Consider the following 26860-nt stretch of genomic DNA (forward strand, 5'->3'; position numbering starts at 1 on the left):
TCCAAGTGTTCTGGATTTTCCCGTTTCCTCAGGAGTCTCGCCTTTTTTGCAATGTCTGCTTTTTTTTTTTAAGTGCTCATTCAGAAAAATGTCTGAGCCTTTCAGTTTCCTCCCTTGCTTTAATAGTTGCATCTTATACTTTCTATTGGCAAATCGTATTATTACAGCCGGTTTTTCTGTGTTGCTTCTCCGTGGGAGAGGGTGACATGCTTCGATGTTAGCTTTTTTTTTTTTTTTACCTCTATACCTTTGGAGTGCAGGAATGCTAACACCTGTTGCTCCACAGAGTTAGCATCCTCCTCTTTCTGCTCCTTTCCGTTTCCTCTCGCCACTGCTCCAGCATATGTCCGGGGTTTTATTTGCAGTCCGGTCACAATGATGATGTTTACCCGGGTGTACTGCTCCAGCTCCTCCACTCGGTTCTCGAGAAAGGCGATCCTCTTTGCAGGGGCGTCACTAGACCCAAGACCATACTGGGGCACAAAAGGGGCACAGGAAATGTATGCGAAGCGCGCGAGCTAAAAATTTTGCACTATATTTATATTTATATTTATATTTTTTATATAATATATATTACATTTTATGTAATATATATTATATTTTATGTAATATATATTTATATATTGATATTTATATTTAGAAACGGCCTGCTTAAAACTAGTCACTAGAGCTGTAAAACTCAAAATGATTACGAGGACACTGAATCCAGGTCAATCATTTAATAATAACAGTATGAATATTTGCAACATTTGTGATAATAGCAATGTGCAATGTGCAATTGAATAGCAATGAGCATGTGCAATTGAAATTCGGTTCAATAATTCAATTACAATACTCAACTGGACGTAGCCTCCAAAACAACAGTTGTGTGTCATTACGTTAGGTGGCTATCTTCACACAGTCCATCACAAAACTATCAACGCGATCTGGCAACACGCAAACTGAGGGCTCGCGGCTTGCCACGTTGCAGACGACGGAATGAATGCAAACTTTTCAATATCCCTTCGTTTCAAACAAAAAATCAAGACAACACGAAAACAATGTCCCAACACATATTAATTCTACAGCGTTACAAAAATGACAGTGGAATTACTGTCTACTAACCTGTAAACAGTTGAAAAACACGGAGAGATGGTTTCCCCTGCTCTGAATTTCATTGCATCTGAGGGCTGCTGGAGTCTGCGGTCCCCATAGCAACCAAGATGTTACTCATGTCACGCGCACACTTTTTTCACATTGCTTAGTGTGCGCGAGGCCAGCCAAAACTACCAATGTAAAAGCATTGTAGATGGTCTTCTTCGCGCATCGGTTAGCCTACCCCACGTTATGAATTAATTAAATTGCAGCTATTCCCAAGTTTAAAATTCAGAGCGTTTCGTCACTGGATTTTTTTTACTGGGGCACTACAGATCTATACTGGGGCACGTGCCCCAGTAAAATACCCCTGGCGACGCCGATGCCTCTTTGCCTTCTCTGTGTTCTGCAGCCGCAGAGCTCTGACCTCTTCCACCAAGTCCAGGATGGTCTTCTGCTGCATCCTGACAGCAGAGATTTTTTCACCCAAAAAGTCGAGGGATTTTTTTAATGTCCTCAATCTCCTCGACCGAAGGAGCTCTCTTCGGGGGCATTGCGTTGTTTGTTGTTACTCGGCCCGTTCCCGCGCAGCCTCGCAACCTCTCGGTCCGCTCTACATTTATCAAAAGCAATGTTTGGTATTAACATATTAATTCCTGAAATAGGAAATTCACACAAACATTTTTTTCTTTTCCCATCCAATATCTGGCACAAAAACAACTAACCCCTCATATATTATTTGCCTACTGCTATGGAACACACTTTCAAAAGCCTATCTGAAAACTTATGCCTTATAGAACAACCCATTTCTTCATTCAGTATCAAAATACAAAAATAATTTCCAGTCATACTTCTACCATAGCCATTCTATCATCTTTGTCAAATGTGTATTTGTAGAGTAATTTCCAATGGAATCAAGTGCAACCAAGGTTGTAAAAAACAAAAAGACATTTCTCTCTCTCTCTCTCTCTGTACAAATCTAACTAGATGTTTGGTAATAGGCTAACGTATTAATTCCTGTAATGGGAAATTCACACAACCACAAACATTTTCTTCTTTTCACATCCAATGTCTGGCACACAAAAAAAAACCTCACTATATTTGGATATCCAAATAGTGAATTCTTTTTTTGTTTTGTTTTGTTAACGGCGCGTGCGCCGGAGCTCGTTAGGCGCGCAGGACTGACGCTGTTCTGCGCAAGCGCAACACAATCGCACTAGAAAGCATGTTCAAGCTGCCAGTGTAGCTGCAGCCTTTTTTTACGAGTATTTCCACTTTCATCCTTATGTGATACACAAGTTTTGATCGGCAGAAAATTTAATTTTGCCCGGCCGGTCGCCGGTCATGGGCGATCACGTGAAAATCGGCCGATTCCAAGCAGCAGCCGGTCAATCGGTGCATCTCTGGTTTTTACCTTAGTTTTTTGCCTTTTTGGTGGCAATCTTTCAATCATTCTTTAGTTGACATTCAAGGAATAAATTGCAAAAAACAAGCTGGAGGTTTTTATTTTAAATATTGAACTCAACACTTACCTCAACCAATACTAAAATGAAATAAATAGTATAATGTAACAAAATAATAATAAAATATCATAATTAGATGCAAGAAAGCACTTAAGGTAACACCAAGGCAACTAACAATAATGAAAAAGCATTACCCTGATTGGTGCAAAGCCTGCATGCCCTATCAGAACATTTAATTCTGCGTGGCTTCCTGAAAAAAAAAAAAACTCCAGTGCCCTATCGTAAGGGAAGTCATTGCTGAAGCGGGATAAACGGGATAATGCAATAAGGCCGGTTCCTCGCGTCAAGCTGCTGCTGTATGCATCAAAATTGGTTTATAGCCTGACTCAGGGATGTCCGTTTCCTGTAAGCTAAGAAGGCTATGATAAAGCTCATCACGAGCACGACGTAGGCTACCTTTTAAAATAAGGGGTCGGAGGGCGAATCGGGAAGGCTGCGTTATTTTTAATTAGCCTAACAGGCCTATTTGCAGTCCGGGTATATGCGCACTGGCAGGCCTGTGGACACGCCTCTTTCTCTCTCTCTCTCTCTCTCTCTCTCTCTGTGTGGGTGTGCGCGCGCGTGAACGAGAAGAAAGAGCACCATGAATGAACGGAACGATACGCAACGGAATTTTTTTTTTTCAAAATCGCGAGTCTGATTGTGTGGCGATAGGAATCCATTGTGTGGCGCTGCGCAGGGGCGTATCAAGCTTTCCAAAAGTGGGGGTGTTCTGGAATGGGTCAATGACCGATATGGAACTTTTTCATACCCATGGTCCATGGATGCAAATGAAAGGGAGGACAGCAGAAAGCCTATAAATCCAGTTGATTCCAGCCAAGTTCTGCATTTCATGCAGAGATCTATCATGTTGGGTTTTGGTGTTGTTACTGCCAGGGCTATGTAATTATTCAGTAAGTGAAGGCAATAAGTATTGAGTGATAGGTAACAGGAGTGGGGGGAAAAGCCCCCCTTAAGGAAAATTCAGTTTTTCTCCAAGTTGAAATCAGGCCCGGCCCTTACCAATTTGACACCCTAGGCAAGATTTTAGGTGGCGCCCCCTCCCCATCACCAGTTAAAGCCACTGATAGTGTATCTATACTAACAAGAAATGGAATAGCTTTGTCTTAAAACATTCTTTTATTTAAACAAAAAAATTGCACGTTCAAAATACTTAAAGGCATTAAATAAAGAAATTGCACATTCAAAATATTTAATACTGAATTAAAGAAACAAATACAAAATATGAACTGAATATATGAAACATAATATAAATGGCTTACATAAAGTATTACATTTACAGTACTCCCAAAATAAAAAATGTAAACAAGTGTTGTAATTCGTAAATGCAATATAAATAAGGCATTGCACAAAATAAGATATTAAAGAAACCAGTGTGCATGAAAAATACAAGGATTTAAATAAAAATATATAAAATTGTGATATTAAAAAGACGGGCGGCACGGTGGTGTAGTGGTTAGCGCTGTCGCCTCACAGCAAGAAGGTCCTGGGTTCGAGCCCCGGGGCCGGCGAGGGCCTTTCTGTGTGGAGTTTGCATGTTCTCCCCGTGTCCGCGTGGGTTTCCTCCGGGTGCTCCGGTTTCCCCCACAGTCCAAAGACATGCAGGTTAGGTTAACTGGTGACTCTAAATTGACCGTAGGTGTGAATGTGAGTGCGAATGGTTGTCTGTGTCTATGTGTCAGCCCTGTGATGACCTGGCGACTTGTCCAGGGTGTACCCCGCCTTTCGCCCGTAGTCAGCTGGGATAGGCTCCAGCTTACCTGCGACCCTGTACAGGATAAAGCGGCTACAGATAATGAGATGAGATAATAACAGTGAAGGGGAGCACTATAAAGATATGTAAGGTGGGTAAAGTTGAGAAAATAAGAGGAGGTAATGAAAGGGAAAAAGTTAGGAGATACTTTTCTTGGGGCAAATTTGATCGGATATGACACTTTAACATCTCATCTCATTATCTCTAGCCGCTTTATCCTGTTCTACAGGGTCGCAGGCAAGCTGGAGCCTATCCCAGCTGACTACGGGCGAAAGGTGGGGTACACCCTGGACAAGTCGCCAGGTCATCACAGGGCTGACACATAGACACAGACAACCATTCACACTCACATTCACACCTACGGTCAATTTAGAGTCACCAGTTAACCTAACCTGCATGTCTTTGGACTGTGGGGGAAACCGGAGCACCCGGAGGAAACCCACGCGGACACGGGGAGAACATGCAAACTCCACACAGAAAGGCCCTTGCCAGCCACGGGGCTCAAACCCGGACCTTCTTGCTGTGAGGCAACAGCACTAACCACTACACCACCATCCTAAACTTATGCCGCTTTTCCACTACCAACGCGGCTGAGTTGGGCTGAGCCGTGCCGTGCTGAGTCGGGCTGAGTCGAGTTGAGTGGGGCTGTTGGAGTTGCATTTCGACTACAACCGCGCTGAACCGTGCTGGCTGGAAGTGGGTGGACACATTGGGTGGACGTCACGTGATGTCGTTAGGCGGCGCAAACAGTGACATCAGTGACCTTTTAAGCGGTAGTCTCACGACCCGGATAGTAAACAACAAACATGGAGTCGTTAGTGTTGCTGGTCTTGGTGCTGTGGCTTGTTGTCACCGACAACGCCAACAGATACTGGCAAGAGCGTATAGATGAGGCGAGGCGCATAAGGCTTCAGAAATTCTCGTAATTCTTCTTCTTCCGGATTTACGGTGTTTAGAGATCCCAGTGTGCTCGCGGGGCATGTGTGGGCATGTGAGGACACTCCTCCTCACCAATCAGTGCACAGGGGAGTGTCTCCTCATGCCCCTAGCCCCACTCGGCTCGGTTTGGCTCGCTTCAGCCCCACTCCAAAACCGTGCGAGTTTTGGGTGCTGAGTAGGGCTGAAGCGAGCTGAGTCGTGCTGCTCTGAGGTAGTTGAAACGCGAGCCGTGTCGAGCTGAAAAAGGGTAGTGGAAAAGGGCCATTAGTGGTTTAATATTAAAGAGGTTTAAAAGCCTCTCTCTCTCTCTCTCTCTCTCTCTCTCTCTCGCCTGTTCTTTTCATCATGCTGAGTTTGTTGTATGATTTCAATTATTTATTTGTTGTGAGGCAAAAAGGAGAAACAGAAGAATCAGGGATGACAGAATGAGAGCAGAATGTACAGTGCTCCACAGTTATTGGTGCCCCATGTAAGGATTAGTAAAAAGAGTTAGAAAAAAAATCCACCTTTTGGTGAAGTCGCTTCATCTCACACTGGAAAAAAAAGAGAAATAACCAACTTTTAATTGAAATAAATTTGTGACAGCGGGGGCGTGGCCAAGCGGCAGTCTGGGAATGGAGGGCGGAGTCAGGGAAGGTGAGTGGTCATGTCACTACACCTTGTGTGTCTCCTCCAGTGACCGCGCCCTATAAGAACAGAGTGAGAAGGGGAGGTCGGTGCCGAGGGCTCGATACTAGCCTGCGTGTGTGTGAGAGAGAGAGAGAGTTTTTTGAGTCCTATGCTGAAAAGCAGCAATAAAGAGAATACTTCAAACGCAAACAGCCTGCCGTGCTTCTGTGCTCCACCCATATCAGGTTCTCGCTACAAAATGTATTCAGAGAAAAAAAATCCCTCGTTAAGAGACAATTATTTTCAACAAAAACACATGCGCCACAATTATTGGCACTCTTGGTAATTATAGTGAACCTAACTGAAGTACGTTTCCCTTTTAAATTGTACGGTATTTTTGAGTTGACTGGAGTGTGTAGGAACCTTCAAGCTGTAATCCATGACTTCCTGATTAACTGGGATACAAATATAAGGTGACACAGCAGCTAAATTCAGTTAGACATCCATCAAAATGGAAAAGAAACCCTGCCCCAACTGTAAAATATGGTGGATGTTTTGGGACTGTTTTTCCTCCAAAGGCCCTTGAATTCCATGAAATAGCAGGACCTTTTCAATCAAAATCTGGCTGCCTCTGCCAGGAAACTAAAACTGGGTCATCACTGGATCTTCCAGCAGGACAATGATCTGAAGCACATGTCCAAATCAACACAAAAATGGTTCACTGACCACAGAATCCAGCTTCTGCCATGGCCATCTCAGTCCCCTGACCTGAACCCCATTGAAAACCTGTGGGCTGAGCTGAAGAGGAGCGAGCACGAGAGAGGGCCGAGGATCCTGGATGATCTGGAGAGAGTGTGTAAAGAGGAATGATCTCAGATGCCCTGTTCTGTATCTCCAACCTTAGAAAATGTTATTGGAGAGACTCAGTGCTGGTTTATTGGCAAAGGGAGGGTGTACAAAGTCTTAAATACAGGGGTGCCAATAATATGGGGATGTGGTTTTGTTGAAAATAATTATTTCTTAATGAGGGATTTGTTTTTGTCTGAATAAATTTATTTCAATTAAAGGTTGGATTTTTCAATTTTTTTTTCAGGTGTGAGATGAAGCGACTTCACTACAGGGATGGATCCAGACAGATGCAACCGATGCACGTGCATCGTTCAGAAATATAAGTGCACCACTTGGCATCGGTCATGGGGTGCTTGTTTATTTTACCGGTAGCCAGCTCCATGGGCTATAACCATGCTCAACCAACAGACCAATGGTTCAGGATCTGACCACCTGTGGTAAGCAGTGACACTTACCTGACCTAATTACCTGTATTCTCATGATGCTTTGTATAAGCCTAGCTCACAACCGGACGTACGATTTTTTGGCTGTGCGATTTTTGGCGTTTCCCAAATCGCTGCGTTTTTTTTGTTCGTGGAGAAAGACGCACGTTGGCCGTAAGTTCGTCTTGCAACCTGAAAAAAACATAAGCGCCCGTAGAGTTTGTTTGACATGACAAAGAACCTCTGCGGCCGGTCTATGGCTCGAAAATCAGCACGTCTCACGCACGCCCTCCATGCGTTTCAGGCATGCCCTCCGTGTGTTTCTTGCACGTAGACCGGCCGTAGGAGCACATACGGCCGGTTGTGACCGAGGCTATAGACTGTTTGCACATGACGTCATATGTCCCATGACCCTCTCTGATTTAGCGGTGTCCACCATCTTTGTGGAATAACACATGCGTAGCAATAAGTACCTTCATAGGAAATGCCACAAATTTGCACAGTTATCAGCTGCTCGAACAATTCTGTTAAGGCTGGAGTCAGATTGTTTAGTTTACCCACTTGTTAAAATGCCAGAAAGACCCCAAATGGAAGCTCTAACCCATAGACGACAGAGGCAGTGGCTTGCAAATCTAAACAAATCGGACATAAAAGAGACCAGCTATAAATATGTATGAGTATGTGCAGATCATTTCGTAAAGGGTAAGTTTATATTTCTACCATTTATGTGAACCATAGACAAAATATATATAAAGATGTGACATACTGTAAGTGATATACATGTAAGCACTACTCCAATTTATATTGCAGTTACAAATGCATAGCACAAAGCCCAAGTAAAATGGCAGCATTTTCAACTTAAGGCGTCTTCAGGCCCAGACCAAAACGTCATCTATGCTACTCCAGGATCTACTGTATGTGGATGATTGCGCTCTTATCCCCATTCCTTTGATGACGCTCAGCTCATTGTTGACAACTTTTCAAGAGCTTTCTGCAGATATGGCCTTACCATCAGCATCAGAAAGACAGAGGTACTACGCCAGCCGAGGCCTGGATCACCACCATGCTCTCAGTCCATCACTGTGTGTGGAGAAGCATTGAAATCGGTCAAGAAATTCTGCTATCTTGGAGGTATTCTTGCACAGAATGCTAAACTCAATGACGAAATCACAGCACGCATCAGTAAGGCTGGTTCTTCCTATGGCTAGCTGCAACACCGCCTCTGGTCTGACCATGGCATACGGCTAAGCACAAAAGTCCAGGTGTACAGGACTGTGGTACTGAGCACTCTCCTCTATGGCTGCGAAACATGGGCCCAATACCGTCGTCACGTCAAAGCATTGGAGCAGTTCCATCATGCGCTGCCTTCGCAAGATCTGCAACATGACCTGGAAGGACAAAGTTCCTAACACTACAGTTTTAGATCGCTGTAAAATCCCAAGTGTAGAATTGCTTGTTACACGCGTACAGCTACGCTGGGCCGGGCATGTAGTGCGCATGGGTAACTGAAAGGATTCCAAAAGCCCTCATGTTCGGCGAGTTGTCAACTGGAAAAAGACTGCAGGGGGGACAGCGTAAGCGCTACAAAGATGTCCTGAAAGCTTCTCTGAAAGGCTACGGGATCGACCCTGGGTCATTCGAGAAGCCCGCCAAAGATCGGACTCAGTGGCGCAGGACCTGCAACAAGGGATGCCAGCTGTTTGAGGAAGCAAGGACTGCCAGGCTGAATGAACAGTGTCGTCGTCGCCATGCTGCTATTACTGCCCCGCAAGCTTCACAAGATTCGCAGTTTGTCTGCGTTGACTGTCAGCGAGTTTGCGCTTCGCGCATCGGGCTGATCAGCCATCGCAGGCATAGACACTAAGTGGCCAGGGACGGAGATTCATCGTATCGATGACTCAATCCATCATCATCAACATTTGATCACATCAGGAACTTACTAGATCCTTACAGTAAACTTGCACTAAACTTTAGTATGCTTTCATCTGCTTCCCAGTGACGAAACTAGTAGTTAACACCAGGTAATTCACGATGTCTGTGTAATTCACACTCGGCCACATCTGTACATCGTCTTCATACTCTACAATGTTGCTGTACGGATCCACCCTTGAACATTCTTTTATCTTTTCCCTGTATCTGACCTTGTCACTATTACTCAATTTGTGACATATTTGTGAAAAATTAAAGTTTGCTAATGTACTCTCCTCGGTCGCCATGGATGCTATACCACAAAGATGGCAGACACAACAAAATCTGAGAGCATCATGGGAGATTCGTGGCGTAAGTGCAAACAGTCTATAAAACAAATCCAGATTGGACACCGACACTCAAATTAGGACAAGATAAGATCAAGATGAAAACTCATCTCGCAGTATCAAGAAGCAACAAGATAAATGAAAGACATGCCAAGAAAGCCAGATTAGAAGCAGCGCAAACCTTAGTGAGTTTGGATACACAAGGAGAACAATGTGGGTCAACTTTGCCCGGTGAGATATTAACGATGCTGTTCCAGTAACCCAGTAACTTTGGTTTACTTATACACTTTTGTTTTGTAACCCCCCCCCAATTTTCATGGATCCGCCCCTGCTTAACACTGTGACTTAGCATTTAAGTTTATCTCATTCATCTCATCTCATCTCATTATCTCTAGCCGCTTTATCCTTCTACAGGGTCGCAGGCAAGCTGGAGCCTATCCCAGCTGACTATGGGCGAAAGGCGGGGTACACCCTGGACAAGTCGCCAGGTCATCACAGGGCTGACACATAGACACAGACAACCATTCACACTCACATTCACACCTACAGTCAATTTAGAGTCACCAGTTAACCTAACCTGCATGTCTTTGGACTGTGGGGGAAACCGGAGCACCCGGAGGAAACCCACGCGGACACGGGGAGAACATGCAAACTCCACACAGAAAGGCCCTCGCCGGCCCCGGGGCTCGAACCCAGGACCTTCTTGCTGTGAGGCGACAGCACTAACCACTACACCACCGTGCCGCCCCATTTAAGTTTATAATGTAGTTTATTTATCAGCCCTGTGATGACCTGGCGACTTGTCCAGGGTGTACCCCGCCTTTCGCCTGTAGTCAGCTGGGATAGGCTCCAGCTTGCCTGCGACCCTGTAGGACAGGATTAAGCGGCTACAGATAATGAGATGACTTTATTGCACAACTGGGATGGAGAAGTAAAGCTCACTACTGACCTCTAGTGGAGAATAAAATATACCACTGCAAATTTGTCACCTGTACAATGCTCTAATAGCCAGCCACTGCATTGCAGGTACAGACGCTCAACAATGAGATTATTTATAAAATAAATATTTTCTGAACGAATTAAGTGAAATTGAACAATTTTCCACGGCACACCTGATGATCTCTCACGGCACACTGGTGTGCTGCGGCACAGTGGTTGAAAAACACTGCTCTAATTTACTGTAGTCTGCTTTACAAAGAAATCTAATTCCATTATTATTTGAACTCCAGGTGAAGTCTGTCTTCATTAATATACAGAAAGTAACATTTTATTACAGGCTGTAAATAAAATATAAACCTGATTATATTTTCCCTCCAGATTTCAAACTGTTCCAGCTAAAGAACCCCTTTTCACTGATCTTTTAAAGCCAAGAATATCGTTAAAGGAACAAAACTATAAAATGTGTACAAAAAAAAGGAACAATGACAAATACGGTTCACATAAATCTTGTTAATTGTGTGAAGTGTGTGAACAGAATATTCACTGCATTTCAGCATTAAAGATGATTTAGTTGTTTATTTCTTACCCATCTTTAACACGGCTGTAAAACCCCTTCACTGCGCTGGATGCCGACTGAAACCCAAAATGCAGTGCCACATCTTTACTCACAAACACCTACATGACACACAGGAATATACATGTTTATATTTTAAAACATTTCACATAATGTAGCAAAGTCGGACTGGAGTAAAGTCGGACTGGAGTAAAGTTGGACGGTAGTAAAGTCAGACTGGAGAAAAGTTTGATAGTAGTAAAGTTGGACTGTACAACGTCTCCATGGGAGAAAAGCTGATAGAGTGAGGGACGGGTTTTCTCAATCTCCACAGAGGTAGTGATCCTGTTCTTCTCCTCATGTGTGGCCTTGTAGCTTTTCACCTGCTCGATCATCTTCACCTGTTCATCAGCGTTACGACCCTGAACACACACACACACACACACGCGCGCACTAAAAAACCCATGTATATGGTGCCCTGTGCCCACAGTTTGGTACGGTTACTGATCCCAATGCAGGGCTTTAATGAAGAGGAAGAGCACTTGCTCTGCAATTGGTCCAGGAGCCAGAGAACCCATGAAGGCACAGGGAGCACTGAGCAGAGACAGAATCGTGCAGGAGTTTGCGGCGTTCCCACCTCGCTGCCACCTCTGGGACACACATCTGCAACACACACACACACAAAGTTTTTAATTGACTTCTATCTATATAAAAGTTCTTATTAGAAAATCATATCCACTCATTTTTAACATAAATTGCAGGAAGTTTGAAATTATTTTTGACAGTATAATTCACTCTCTGACATCAGCGGTGACATCATTACACTGTAAGGAGGCGTGTCTCCTGAGCGCCAATATTACATATCTGTGAGTGGCAAAAGTATGTGAACCTCTAGGATTAGCAGTTAATTTGAAGGTGAAATTAGAGTCAGGTGTTTTCAATCAATGGGATGACAATCAGGTGTGAGTGGGCACCCTATTTTATTTAAAGAACAGGGATCTATCAAAGTCTGAGCTTCACAACACATGTTTGTGGAAGTATATCATGGCCCGAACAAAGGAGATTTCTGAGGACCTCAGAAAAAGCATTGTTGATGCTCATCAGGCTGGAAAAGGTTACAAAACCATCTCTAAAGAGTTTGGACTCCACCATTCCACAGTCAGACAGATTGTGTATGGATGGAGGAAATTCAAGACCATTGTTACCCTCCCCAGGAGTGGTTGACCAACAAAGATCACTTCAAGAGCAAAGGATGTAATAGTTGGCGAGGTCACAAAGGATCCCAGGGTAACTTCTAAGCAACTGAAGGCCTCTCTCACATTGGCTAATATTAATGTTCATGAGTCCACCATCAGGAGAACACTGAACAACATTGGTGTGCATGGCAGGGTTGCAAGGAGAAAGCCACTGCTCTCCAAAAAGAACATTGCTGCTCGTCTGCAGTTTGCTAAAGATCACATGGACAAGCCAGAAGGCTATTGGAAAAATGTTTGTGGACGGATGAGACCAAAATAGAACTTTTTGGTTTAAATGAGAAGTGTTATGTTTGGAGAAAGGAAAGCACTGCATTCCAGCATAAGAACTTTATCCCATCTGTGAAACATGGTGGTGGTAGTATCATGGTTTGGGCCTGTTTTGCTGCATCTGGGCCAGGACGGCTTGCCATCATTGATGGAACAATCAATTCTGAATTATACCAGCCAATTCTAAAGGAAAATGTCAGGACATTTGTCCATGAACTGAATCTCAAGAGAAGGTGGGTCATGCAGCAAGACAACGACCCTAAGCACACAAGTCATTCTACCAAAGAATGGTTAAAGAAGAATAATGTTAATGTTTTGGAATGGCCAAGTCAAAGTCCTGACCTTAATCCAATCAAAATGTTGTGGAAGGACCTGAAGCGAGCAGTTCATGTGAGGAAACCCACCAACATCCCAGAGTTGAAGCTGTTCTGTACGGAGGAACGGGCTAAAATTCCTCCAAGCCGGTGTGCAGGACTGACCAACAGTTACCGCAAACGTTTAGTTGCAGTTATTGCTGCACAAGGGTGTCACACCAGATACTGAAAGCAATGGTTCACATACTTTTGCCACTCACAGATATGTAATATTGGATCATTTTCCTCAATAAATAAATGACCAAGTATAATATTTTTGTCTCATTTGTTTAACTGGGTTCTCTTTATCTACATTTAGGACTTGTGTGAAAATCTGATGGTGTTTTAGGTCATATTTATGCAGAAATATAGACAATTCTAAAGGGTTCACAAACTTTCAAGCACGACTGTATTATCAGCACATTACATGATATACAGTCCTGTGCAAAAGTCTTAGGCACATGTAAAGAAATGCTGTAGACCAAAAATGGCTTTAAAATAATGAAATGAAATGTTTCAACATTAAAAAACACTATAAACAGCAGTAAGCCATAATAAATGAAACAAAGTCAATATTTGGTGTGAGACAATCCTTTGTTTAAAAAAAATATATACACTATATTGCCAAAAGTATTCGCTCACCTGCCTTGACTCACATATGAGCTTAAGTGACATCCCATTCCTAATCCATAGGGTTCAATATGACGTCGGTCCACCCTTTGCAGCTAGAACAGCTTCAACTCTTCTGGGAAGGCTGTCCACAAGGTTTAGGAGTGTGTTTATGGGAATTTTTGACCATTCTTCCAGAAGCGCATTTGTGAGGTCACACACTGATATTGGACGAGAAGGCCTGGCTCTCAGTCTCCGCTCTAATTCGTCCCAAAGGTGTTCTGTCGGGTTGAGGTCAGGACTCTGTGCAGGCCAGTCAAGTTCATCCACACCAGACTCTGTCATCCACGTCTTTATGGACCTTGCTTTGTGCACTGGTGCACAGTCATGTTGGAAGAGGAAGGGGCCAGCTCCAAACCGTAAAAACAGTCTGCATGCCTAGGTGCTTGATTTTATACACCTGTGGCCATGGAAGTGATTGGAACACCTGATTCCGATAATTTGGATGGGTGAGCAAATACTTTTGGCAATATAGTGTATATAGTCGTCTCAGGTACAGTGAGTGCAGTTCTATAAGGAAATGAGCTGTAGGTTTTACTGAGCATCTTACAGAACCAGCCGCAGTTCTTCTGGACACTTTGACTGTCACACTCGCTTCTTCATTTTGCAGCAAAACCCAGCAGCCTTCATGATGTTTTCTTTTTTTAATCTGAAAAGTGATCTCTTATGTAATGTGCTGCTCAGATACAAACTTTTTTTCCCTGTAACATTTAATTTTGTGATGGAAAACGAACATTTGGACTCTAAAATGTTTTTGCACTGACTCAATAATGTACAAGTCATAAAATAGAAATCGATAACAAAGTTTGTATAAAAAACAGGGTGCCTAAGACTTTTGCACACTGTACTGTAAGTTAATGTAATTAGATATAAGGTGGACACTTCTTGAAGCTTTTCTGAGATCAGACCTTCTTTCATAATTTCAGATCCAAACGTTTGCAAAAGCTGCATTAGTAGAAGGTTTTAATAAACACTTTTGACAGTGTTATAATGAGTTATAACAGTATCATACTGCTAAGTTTTTCTAACATTCCTCAGGTTTGTAGGGTGCATTGTGCACATCGCTAACTGATAGTCATTAGTGTATATTACCTGTTAGCTCCATTAGACTTGCAGAGCAACAGCTACACTATAACAGTAATGTCCTGGTTGATCTATCTGTAAAAACTGTGGGGTGTTTCTGAACCGCTCCTTTAACATGCACACAGCAGTAAGAGCTGTACTTTAACCCTGACTCTTGTCTTTATTAATGCGCCGTTATAATAAAGGACAGAATTAAAATATTTTATTAGATTATTTTAGTATATAAACCTGGTGTCCGTGTCCTCTTCCGGAAATGTATCCACCACGTTAATGATGTCCAAACACACCAAACCTACACACAGGATCTTCTTCTGCTCCATTTTTCTGTGTGTGTGCGTGTACTGTGTATCACGTGTGTAGTGTTGTGAGTGGAACATGGACTTGGGGTGAAAGTTAAACCATGCCGCGCTCTGATTGGTCAAAAGAGAGGAAGGGCGGAAGTTTGCTGTCTGGCCGCCATCTTACCACACCCATAGCATTACATGGTTTTCACATGACGTCACAGAGTCGGGGATTCCCTGGTGGCGGCCATCTTGGGGGGCAAGCTTACCGTACGGGTCACTGAGCACACATTGTAACGCGCGAGTTACATTCATTTATAATATTATTTACATTTATAGTTACATTATTACTATTTAAAGCTAGCAATGGTGCACACCTGTTGTATTCATGGCTTTCGTAATAAGTCAGGTGATGACGTCAAGCGGAGCTTTTATGTAATTCCCACTGTACGGGAGCACGAAGGCGAGCAAACAAAGAAACTCAGCATACAAAGGAGAAATCTATGGCTTGCGAGAATCAACCGCAAGGATTTTCAGCCTTCCAAACACAGCAGAGTCTGCTCCGATCATTTTATAAGTGGTAAGTTGTTTAAATAAACAATTAATTGTGTTTAAGTTTGTTTTTGGAGAATGCCTAACTGGAGCCGCTGAGTGTACGTTTACATTGTAATGTACACTTAATATCGCTCACGCAAGGGTCATTTTTGAAAAACATTTTAGGTCTATTCTGTATGATTTGATTTGTGTTGAATCAACTTATTACGGTTGCATAACATTCAACAATCTATTTAATGCTAGAATATATAAAGTTGTATATATCAGACAGCCTTTAAAGTTTGATGAAGTCAGTTTCAGGCTTTGGAGTTTGGTTAGGCTAAATCATATTAAACCATAGAGAAATATAGGCCTTCTACTCAGCCACCAGATGCAAAGTAATATTGCACAGTATTCATAATAGTAGTAAGGCAGTTTCCGTAAGTAAAATACACGAGTGTGCCAAGTGATTGATAATTTAAAAATAGGTTCAGATCAGTATGTCTCATGATTAGCAAATTGTCTTTTTTTGGGTTTTTTTGCTTTTGTTTTTTTAACACCAATTTATTAATTTTTCAGGAACATCGACTGACTTGTATGACACAACCAACCCTGATTGGGCACCTTCACGAAAACTGGCTGCAGGAAGTGTTAGTCCAGATCAAAAAGCAACTATGAATAAGGTCACCAGGTATGAGAGGGCTAAAGCCAGGAAAGAAAAGAAGGAGCGGTTTGAAGCAGCTGGTGCACTTCGACAGATGGCTTCATTCGTAGAAGAGCCTCAACACTTTGCTGAGTCCACACTAAGTACATGCAAGGAAGAAACAGTGGATGTGGGTACAGAAAGCACAAAAGATACTGCAGCCTCCATATGTAATCTTGACATTTGCCAGAAAACCGGTGGTGTAGTGGTTAGCGCTGTCGCCTCACAGCAAGAAGGTCCGGGTTTGAGCCCCGTGGCCGGCAAGGGCCTTTCTGTGTGGAGTTTGCATGTTCTCCCCGTGTCCGCGTGGGTTTCCTCTGGGTGGTCCGGTTTCCCCCACAGTCCAAAGACATGCAGGTTAGGTTAACTGGTGACTCTAAATTGACCGTAGGTGTGAATGTGAGTGTGAATGGTTGTCTGTGTCTATGTGTCAGCCCTGTGATGACCTGGCGACTTGTCCAGGGTGTACCCCGCCTTTCGCCCGTAGTCAGCTGGGATAGGCTCCAGCTTGCCTGTGACCCTGTAGAACAGGATAAAGCGGCTAGAGATAATGAGATGAGATGTTAAAGCGTCATATCCGATCAAATTTGCCCCAAGAAAAGTATCTCTTAACTTTTTCCCTTTCATTACCTCCTCATTTTCTCAACTTTACCCACATTCCTTACATATCTTTATAGTGCTCCCCTTCACTGTTATTTTTTTTCTTTTCCAGTTCAGGCTGTTTTTATTTTTATTTTTTAAAAAAGGCTCTTTCACTACTATAATTATTTCCGTGGAGATTATTTCAGTTTTTCTCTTATACGGTGTATATTTCTTTTTCATATATTCTATCTATCTATCTATCTATCTATCTATCTATCTATCTATCTATCTATCTATCTATCTATCTATCTATTATACCAACACAAAGGCTGTACAATACTTCCTTTCTATTACCCCTTTTCCACCAAATCAGTTCCAGGGCTGGTTCGGAGCCGGTGCTGGTTCACAACTCGTTCAACTTGCGAGCCAGCTGAGAACCAGTTTGCTTTTCCATCACTCGTGGTTAGTGGTGTGTCGTTCACGAACGAACCGTTCTTTTTGAACGAGTCTACGAAGTGAACGACTAGAACTAGTTCGCGCTGCCTCTCGTTCTCGGTCGTTCGCGAATCAGCAGTCTCTGCTCGCTGGCAGCAGGGCGGTCGCTGAATCTCGGTCGTTGGCGAATCAGCAGGATCTGTTCAGTAGCAGAAGGGCGTCCAACTTGCATTTTGATCTGTGCAGAGCAGCGCCACTTTACTTCTTTAAGGGCTATCTGAGCCCTATTATCAGAGCGTTGACACATGCCAGGTCTTTAGTTTACAATTTAGAGCTCTCACTCAGCAATACATTTCAGTTCACAGCGAACGAGCTCAGCAGTTCGCGAACGAACGAACAGCCAGCAGCCAGCCTGCCTGCTGTTCGCTGAATACGATGACTTGTAAAGTTGTTTATTCTCTGAAATGAGTGTTGCTGTTAAATAAGCAATTTTTTTTTTGCTTAATGGGTTTGAGAGAACAACTGCATAGCCGGCAGACCATGGCTCTACTAAAATAAATATAATAAATATAAAAACAGCTTTATTCTCATCTACATTTAATTAACTTTCAGAGCTTTGTTTATGTAGTCTTTTTCAGATAATGCTAGGATAATGTTTTTCTTCCATCTTTTTCTCAAGCATATTGTAATGTATGAAAATCTATTGTGGATGGCACCTCTGCCGCCTCTCGTTCACGCAAGATGAACTAAACTTCGGACGACAGCCATTGTTGTGCCGCTTTGGTGTGACGTCATCAAAATGAACGAGTGAACGAACTGAACGAACGAATTTTTTTGCTGAACTGACCGACATGAACGAACTGGCGGAAATGAATCGCCATGTCCCACCAATACTCGTGGTGCTAAGCGGAGCCACGTCATTACGTCGCTGTATACGTCAGTTACGTCGCTGTATACGGAAGTTACGGCGCTACGTTTACATAAACCTTGGCGCGAATATCAAAGTAAAAACAACACGGAAGAAGCAGCAGCAACAACAATAATAATAATGGATGACTTCGCGTTTGTACAGCTGCTGCTTCTCGGCGCTTAAAAATGGCGATCTTTCGCGGTCTTGTTATTGTTGTTGGTCTTAACAGCTCCGCCCCCCCGCTGACGTAAGCGGTTCTTTCCTCTGGCCCAGCAGAGAGTTGGTGCTAGCCTGGAACCGGTTTTTCTGGCCCCAGAGCCAGTTCTTTGTCAGTGGAAACAGAAAACCCAGTTCCAAACTAAGCACTGGCCCCGAACCAGCCCTGGAACTGCTTTGGTGGAAAAGGGCAGTATTTAGGACAATTGTTGAAAAAGGATTATTTTCTCATGTTGTTTGCCATTTTCACTTCATTCTCACAGTTGGGTCTGAACAGTATTTATTGGTCATATTGGTCGCAGGGCGGGCGGCACGGTGGTGTAGTGGTTAGTGCTGTTGCCTCACAGCAAGAAGGTCCGGGTTGAAGCCCCATGGCTGGCGAGGGCCTTTCTGTGTGGAGTTTGCATGTTCTCCCCGTGTCCGCGTGGGTTTCCTCCGGGTGCTCCGGTTTCCCCCACAGTCCGAAGACATGCAGGTTAGGTTAACTGGTGACTCTAAATTGACCGTAGGTGTGAATGTGAGTGTGAATGGTTGTCTGTGTGTCAGCCCTGTGATGACCTGGCGACTTGTCCAGGGTGCACCCCGCCTTTCGCCCGTAGTCAGCTGGGATAGGCTCCAGCTTGCCTGTGACCCTGTAGAACAGGATAAAGCTGCTAGAGATAATGAGATGAGATGAGAACATGAGAAAATAATCCTGTTTCAACAACTGTCCTAAATAGAAAGGAAGTATTGTACAGCCTTTGTGTTGGTACAGGGTTTCCCATACATAGACCATTGTGTGGCGCAGCGCCACACAATGGATTCCTATCGCCACACAATCAGACTCGCGATTTTGAAAAAAAAATTCTGTTGCGTATCGTTCTGTTCATTCATGGTGCTCTTTCTTCTCGTTCACGCGCGCGCTCACCCACACACAGAGAGAGAGAAAGAGGCGTGTCCACAGGCCTGCCAGTGCGCTTATACCCGGACTGCAAATAGGCCTGTTAGGCTAATTAAAAATAACGCAGCCTTCCCGATTCGCCTTCCGACCCCTTATTTTAAAAGGTAGCCTACGTCGTGCTCGTGATGAGCTTTATCATAGCCTTCTTAGCTTACAGGAAACGGACATCCCTGAGTCAGGCTATAAACCAATTTTGATGCATACAGCAGCAGCTTGACGCGAGGAACCGGCCTTATTGCATTATCCCGTTTATCCCGCTTCAGCAATGACTTCCCTTACGATAGGGCACTGGAGTTTTTTTTTTTTTTCAGGAAGCCACGCAGAATTAAATGTTCTGATAGGGCATGCAGGCTTTGCACCAATTAGGGTAATGCTTTTTCATTATTGTTAGTTGCCTTGGTGTTACCTTATGTGGTTTCTTACATCTAATTATGATATTTTATTTTAGTATTATTTTGTTACATTATACTATTTATTTCATTTTAGTATTGGTTGAGGTAAGTGTTGAGTTCAATATTTAAAAATAAAAACCTCCAGCTTGTTTTTTGCAATTTATTCCTTGAATGTGAACTAAAGAATGATTGAAAGATTGACACCAAAAAGGCAAAAAACTAAGGTAAAAACCAGAGATGCATCGATTGACCGGCTGCTGATTGGAATCGGCCGATTTTCACGGCGACCGGCCGGGCAAAATTAAAATATGCCGATTTTCTGCCGATCAAAACTTGTGTATCACATAGGGATGAAAGTGAAAATACTCGTAATTCGCAACTAAAAAGGCTGCAGCTACACTGGCAGCTTGAACATGCTTTCTAGTGCGATTGTGTTGCGCTTGCGCAGAACAGCGTCAGTCCTGCGTGCCAAACGAGCTCTGGCGCGCGCGCCATTAACAAAAAAAAAAATCACTATATTTGGATATCCAAATATAGTGATATCCAAATATAGTGGATATCCAAATATAGTGAATTTTTTTTGTGTGCCAGATATTGAATGTGAAAAGAAGAAAATGTTTGTGGTTGTGTGAATTTCCCACTACAGGAATTAATACGTTAGCCTATTACCAAACATCTAGTTAGATTTGTACAAAGAGAGAGAGAGAGAAAAATGTCTGTTTTTTACATCCTTGGTTGCACTTGATTCCATTGGAAATTACTCTACAAATACACATTTGACAAAGATGATAGAATGGCTATGGTATAAGTATGACTGGAAATTATTTTTGTATTTTGATACTGAATGAAGAAATGGGTTGTTCTATAAGGCATAAGTTTTCAGATCTAAATAGGCTTATGAAAGTGTGTTCCATAGCAGTAGGCAAATAATATATGAGGGGGAAGTTGTTTTTGTGCCAGATATTGGATGGGAAAAGAAAAAATGTTTGTGTGAATTTCCTATTTCAGGAATTAATATGTTAATACCAAACATGAAGAAAGATTTTACAAAGAACAATGCCTTTTTGTTTGTTTTCAACCTTTGAGGTGTTGAAAATTTATTACTGAAAATCTGGCAGAATGTTCTATTAAAGAAAAGATAAAAAGAATAGTCTTTGTGTGTGCTGTGAAGTGGTTTGAAAAAATGAAATCGGAATCGGCCAAAATTGGTATCGGCAGGTCACACTCCATGGAAAATCGGAATCGGACCAAAAAATTGCAATCGGTGCATCTCTAGTAAAAACTAAACTTTAACTTCAATTTTGGTGAATAATTTTCATAAATTTAAAAGACAGGCTTTCCACCAACATCAAGCCCAGCAAACTAATGGCCTGCCCTGTAATGTAAAGTTGGGTCGAGGAATGAAACCAGGCAGGGTTCTGGTAAAAATTGTTTTAGTTGTCTTCTCTTAAAGAACTTAAAGGAATTTAGATTGAACTGAATAATCTCAAATGCTTCTTGTAGCTTTAAAATAGTCCCAGCAGGTGACTCTGAAGAAAAATACTGTGTGTTTGAACACCGCCCGCTGTAAACACTTTGCATACACCCCAATGACCGACTCCACTGACCGCCACGACACCACCGCGCACGATTCCCTCATTGGCACAGTGGAGCATCACAAATTGCTACCTGGTCTGTGGGAAACACTGTGGTATAATAATAAATAGATAGAAAGGAAAGAAGAAATATATGAAAGAGAAACATACACCGTGTAAGAGAAAAACTGAAATAATCTCCACTGAAATAATTATAGTCAGTGGCGTGCACAGATAGACACGAGGTGGTGCTCAAGCACCTGCCCCTCTGTTCAAAAAAGTGCCCTTTTGAAATTTTTTTTTTTAACAGTTTACCGAGGCCAATGTCGACATGATCTTTTAGAAAAGCCGCGGCATTAAAAGCATGTGTGAAAATAATGTCCCGATGTGTGCCCCCTCCGCACACACACCGAACCCCTGTCTCTCTTGCTCTGTCAAGTGAACAAGCGTGCAGTGCATTCAATGTGAGGTTGCAGCAGCATAGCGTCCTGGAAGCCATGGCCTTGTCGTAGCACAGACAACGCATCGGGCAGTCAGTCAGCTCTTCCCCTGCCCCACCAGCCAGGTAACACATGAATCGAGTGAAAATGTATTGTTTGCCCTCTAAGCCCAAGCTGTAATTATTTTGTCGTGAAGTAGCCCGTCGCATACAGAAACAACTGCACATAAGTATTATATCTTTTGCTAGACCATTTTCAGAAAAATTTCTTTTTCTATTTTGTTCAACTAGAGATTCCTGGCAAAGTCAAAAAGCCTTGATGTAATAAATTAACATTAAGTGGTTGTTTTACACCTCATCTCATCATCTCTAGCCGCTTTATCCTTCTACAGGGTCGCAGGCAAGCTGGAGCCTATCCCAGCTGACTACGGGCGAAAGGCGGGGTACACCCTGGACAAGTCGCCAGGTCATCACAGGGCTGACACATAGACACAGACAACCATTCACACTCACATTCACACCTACGGTTAATTTAGAGTCACCAGTTAACCTAACCTGCATGTCTTTGGACTGTGGGGGAAACCGGAGCACCTGGAGGAAACCCACGCGGACACGGGGAGAACATGCAAACTCCACACAGAAAGGTCCTCGCCGGCCCTGGGGCTCGAACCCAGGACCTTCTTGCTGTGAGGCGACAGCGCTAACCACTACACCACCGTGCCGCCCTGTTTTACACCTTTAAAAACTAAAACGGGTCAGTGGCGACCCGAACACAAGAGGAGGGTTAAATCTCAGACTTTTATAATAAGGTGTTCCACATGCGCAAAAAAGTGCCCTTCCCCCCCCAGAGCACTTGCCCCCCAAAATGTCTGTGCACGCCACTGTTTATAGTAGTAAAAAAAAAGCCATTCAAAAAATGATCAGACTGAACTGGAAAAAGAAAAAAACAATAAGTGAAAGGAAGCGCTATAAAGATATGTAAGGAATGTGGGTAAAGGTGAGAAAATAAGAGGAGGGGAAGTCAGGAGATACTTTTCTTGGGGCAAATTTGATCAGATACGACGGTTTAACACACAAGCCAAATACATGCGATGGGAGTGGTAAGATGGCGGCCAGACGGCTTCACTCTGACGAGCCTGCTCGCTCTCCATATTTTATATAGAGCTCAGTGCCCAAACCCCCCTGACCACGTCATCGCTTGTTTACCGTAATGTATTATGGGCGATATCCGGGGTCAGCTTCGCCATATTCTTTACTTTCGCCTTTGTTAAAGGCGTCGTGCGGTAATTTCAGCAATCAGGCTATATCATGTGTCAAAATGTCGGGCTTGGTGGGTTATTCAAGCCCCTCGGTTTCCCGCGATCTCAGTGTCACGATGCGCCCGCTACAAGCATTTAAAGTTGACGCGCACAGCCAAATTTAGGCAGCCAGCCGTTAACTAGGTCAACTTATGTGTGACGTCATACCAGTAACCTCCCTTGGGTGATGCTGGCCTGTCGCGCTTACGGCCAAACCACTCTGACAACGCCTGATCCGTCTGATCTCAGAAGCTAAAAAAATAAAAATGCTGGCCTGTCGTTTACCAGAGTTGTTTACATTGCGGATTTTGTGGATTTATTCAGTTTGTGGATAGTTTTGAACACTCAAAACACTATGAAATGATGTATTAATATTCTGTGATACAAAATGCCTAATCGGTGTATTGTGTTTGGCTGTAACAACGAGCCCCAGCCAGGAATTGCCTTACACGAATTTCCCACTGACAAGACAGTTCAAGAAGCATGGAGACGATTTGTTTGTCGGACCAGAGCAGGTTGGACAGGACCCAGCAAAAGTTCGTCCATTTGCAGCAAACACTTCAAAGATGAGGACTTTGACAATATAGTACAATATCGAATGGGACATGCCAAGAAACTGAAATTGAAGAAGGGTACAGCCCCGTGTGTTTACCCAGAGGGGACCTGCCATTCCCAGGCAAAGGGTGGGCGTGCCGATATGCCACCTCCAATGACAACGGCCATGAGAAAGAGGGAAGCAAATAAGGTAGGTTTTGAACTATTTACAATGCAAAAAAAAAAAACACATTTATTTTTTATAAATAGATATGTAGATCCAGGAGTGCTCATAATCATTGTTCACTGTATTATCATCAATCCAGGTATAGATCTGATAATTACCAGTAAGAAGCTGGTACTTTTTACAGCAGCTATACTATAGCAGGAGTATACTTTGTTTATACTGTTTTTTTTTTCATATCATATCCAATTTATCTGTATCGGTAAAAAATTACTTCAATTAAATAATTTGTTGATTGTTAGTTAGTAGCAGCTAGTTCTGCCTCATCATGTGCTGATAACCTGGAAAACATGCGTTAAAAATAAATTTTGTTTGTTTATAATGTCTGCTTTCCAGCTTCCCAAGCCACCTTTACTAGCTTTTTAAAAACATTTTCACAAAACGCTGCGTAGTTCTGTGTAACCGGTTTTAAGCATGCCTAAAGTGAACTGCTGTGTGCCTTATTGTGTCTCCACAACAAAGAGAACTCCTAATTTGAGCTTTTATCAGCTGCCAGTCGAGGAGAACAGAAGAAAGAAATGGATAAGTTTAATCCGCAATGAAAACCTCCGAACTGAATCGAAATGGACGAGTGTTTGTAGCTTACATTTCTCTGGTGGGAAAAAGACGTACTTAAACCGTGACCCAGCGATATTTCCATGGTCTGCGGAATGGCCTTCGGTTATAGAAGATTATAACAATCGACACTGTTCATCATCTGAAACCAGCGACATTCCAAAGCCTGGAAAACACAGAAGTGTTATTCGGCCTTTACCTCTCAACATACCCAAGCACTCTAGCTTAGTAAACTAGACCCAGCCGCCTAGCGGCCAAAAATATTTTTGCCTAGCGAATGGGTCTAGCCTCGCACCATATAAACAAAAACACCCCGGGCATCAAATCGTGCCCGCCAATCACAACGCAAGGTTTTTGTTTGGATTCTTTGGGCGGGCTTTTGCAGGAGTGACGACAAAGCTGCGCGACGCTGGAGAAAGCGCAACAGGAAACATGGCTACGGGCTAGTGAACAGCGCGCGTTTGACTCCGCTTTGGAATCAGTTTTAGAAGAATTAGACTTGGAGTTTTCGTTGAAACATGAGCAGGAAGAGGCTCTCCGCTCATTCCTTTTCAAGAAGGACGTTTTCGCTGTTTTGCCGACCGGCTATGGCAAAAGTCTGATCTACCAGCTGGCTCCGCTCGTAGCCAAAAGGATGGGCTAGTTTGTGCAGTATGAGGAATTAATAAACAGCTTTGAAACATTACTTTTTGATTGTTTCTTATTTTCCCGTTATTTTAAATTTAAGGGAAATTATTTCACCAAACACCACTAAATAAAAACTCTCAAAAACAGTTTAAGCAAACACTTGGAAAAAAATGTGTATGTGGTACAGACTCCAAACTTGTGGTCATTATCTCCAAACTTCTTAATATCTAGAACCTGTTTATTAATTAAGACGCATTTTGAAAAATTATTTAATTTCAAGGCCTCCCCACTGCTTTCTGTCGCTCTGACTACGTCACAGTCACTGTTGCGCTGATTGGTCAGAGCGTTGACACAGAGACTGTTTGAAAGACAGCGGGTTGTTCCTCCTACCCGCTTCGGAAATGTCTACGACCGAGACCAGACTAAATATTCACATTTAGTCTGGCTTGCCAGGCTACAAGCACTCGGGAGCTGAACGAGGCTGTCGGAGCGAGAAAACTCCCAAACCACGGAAGGTTTTCATTCCGGTATGTTTGTGAACCCCACTAGCACCATGCACTGGATGTTTCCTGATATCAAGTTTTATTTAACTAATCACTCGTTTATAAATGTTTTGATGCTGTTCATCTGGATCTCGGATCATGAAGCAATACAGCTGATTTTTCAGAATAGTTTCCCTTAATGCATCTGTAACTTTTTCATCGTGCTGGGTCAAGATTAAGCACAAGGCGATGATTTCATTAAAACAAAGCGTTTTAGAAAATGGTAAGGAATAATTGAAGATTAAAAGAAACAAATTCTGGGTTTCACGTGACGCGACGTCACATCCGCCTCATTAGTTATTCAAAACTTTATCCGGTGGTCTGACCATAGATAATAGAGGGGCGTGGTTAGGAAACCCGGCGAACTTCAAAGGGATAACTCTTTATGGGTTGGGCTTGATCACGTGACCCTGAGAGTGCACACTAGTTTATAGACCGATGGAACTGAGCGAGTAGTATTTCAAGCGAGTGATATTTCCCTAGATTTCTTTACTTTAGCAATACTTTATTCAAGTTTCCAGAAATGCCAGGCCGAAATTGTGCGGTTTTTGGTTGTGGTTCTTGCAGAAGAACCAAAGGAATCGGCATTTTTAAGCTGCCGTTGGCGAGCGATGAAGCTCATAAGAAATGGCGAGAGGAATGGCTTGGTGAGCTGAAGAAGACAAGAGAATTAGACCAAGATTTTAGAGAACAGATTGAAAGGGATACAGTCTACACCTGCGAGAAGCATTTTGCGCCTGAAGATGTTGAAATATGCAAGTATTCAGTTATTGTTTGTTATCGATCGGTGTGAGACCGTACAACCGGGGCGTCACTAGGCCTTTATTACTGGGCCACGTGCCCCAGTAAAAATCAGCTGTGCCCCAGTAAAAATCAGCTGTGCCCCAGTAAGAAAATGTTGAAAGATTTTCGTAATAAACTAGTTTCTTTGGCAGATCATTTATCTACTGTAAGTTGTAGGACAGAGTGTGATTCAAACTTCTATCGCCTCTTCTTTCTAACTAATTTTCTGATTGGTCTGGGAGATTCTCACTGTAAACATAGCGTGCGTGCGGCGTGCCATGAGTCCATTTAGCCTACTGGAGAGATGAGTCTACTCTTTGGATGAGTCAGAGAACGGGCTCTGGATGAGTTAAGGTAGCGCAACAAAACTAAGCAATCCATATTCTAACAAACCCATTAAACTACATCGAATTAAACGATATTAAACTACTTTTCCAGATGGATATCAGACAATTCTTCTCACGGGGCAGGGAAACAGTGACAGGTGAGGAGGAGGGTGAGAGAGGTAAGATTAAGGTTGTAGGCTATGTGCTAGTCAGTCATAACTAACCAGCTAAGTTCGTGAATCGTGAGAGTTGAGGTGACACGTTTAGCATCAGCATGCATTAAAAGCCCAAATGCCAACAATAAATTTTTTGGGGACTGGGATGTTTTTTCCATCTCGTTGACCTATTCCTCACATAACTTCATCCATGAGAGCATGAGAATTATCCACTTTGCATAGGTT

General features: G+C 43.0%; 1 protein-coding gene and 1 pseudogene across 3 annotated transcripts in view; one reads left to right on the forward strand and one right to left on the reverse strand.

Moving 5' to 3' along the window:
* Nucleotides 1–1590: 1590 nt before the first annotated feature.
* On the reverse strand, nucleotides 1591–14913 carry LOC132893648 (ketohexokinase-like; annotated as a pseudogene).
* The window catches only part of LOC132894251 (uncharacterized), a 42595-nt gene continuing 25940 nt past the window's right edge, over nucleotides 10206–26860 (forward strand). The window contains exons 1-2 of one of the 3 annotated variants that reach the window (XM_060933841.1): nucleotides 10206–15405; nucleotides 15939–16192. In XM_060933841.1, coding sequence (XP_060789824.1) covers nucleotides 15192–15405; nucleotides 15939–16192 — 468 coding nt within the window. In that variant the 5' untranslated portion in view covers nucleotides 10206–15191. Of the gene's footprint in view, nucleotides 15406–15938; nucleotides 16193–22180; nucleotides 23594–26860 lie in introns of those variants that run through there. The other 2 variants (XM_060933839.1, XM_060933840.1) reach the window with 2 other exon arrangements.

Source organism: Neoarius graeffei, chromosome 11 (genome assembly GCF_027579695.1).
Source record: "Neoarius graeffei isolate fNeoGra1 chromosome 11, fNeoGra1.pri, whole genome shotgun sequence".
NCBI classification, from domain to species: Eukaryota; Metazoa; Chordata; class Actinopteri; order Siluriformes; family Ariidae; genus Neoarius; species Neoarius graeffei.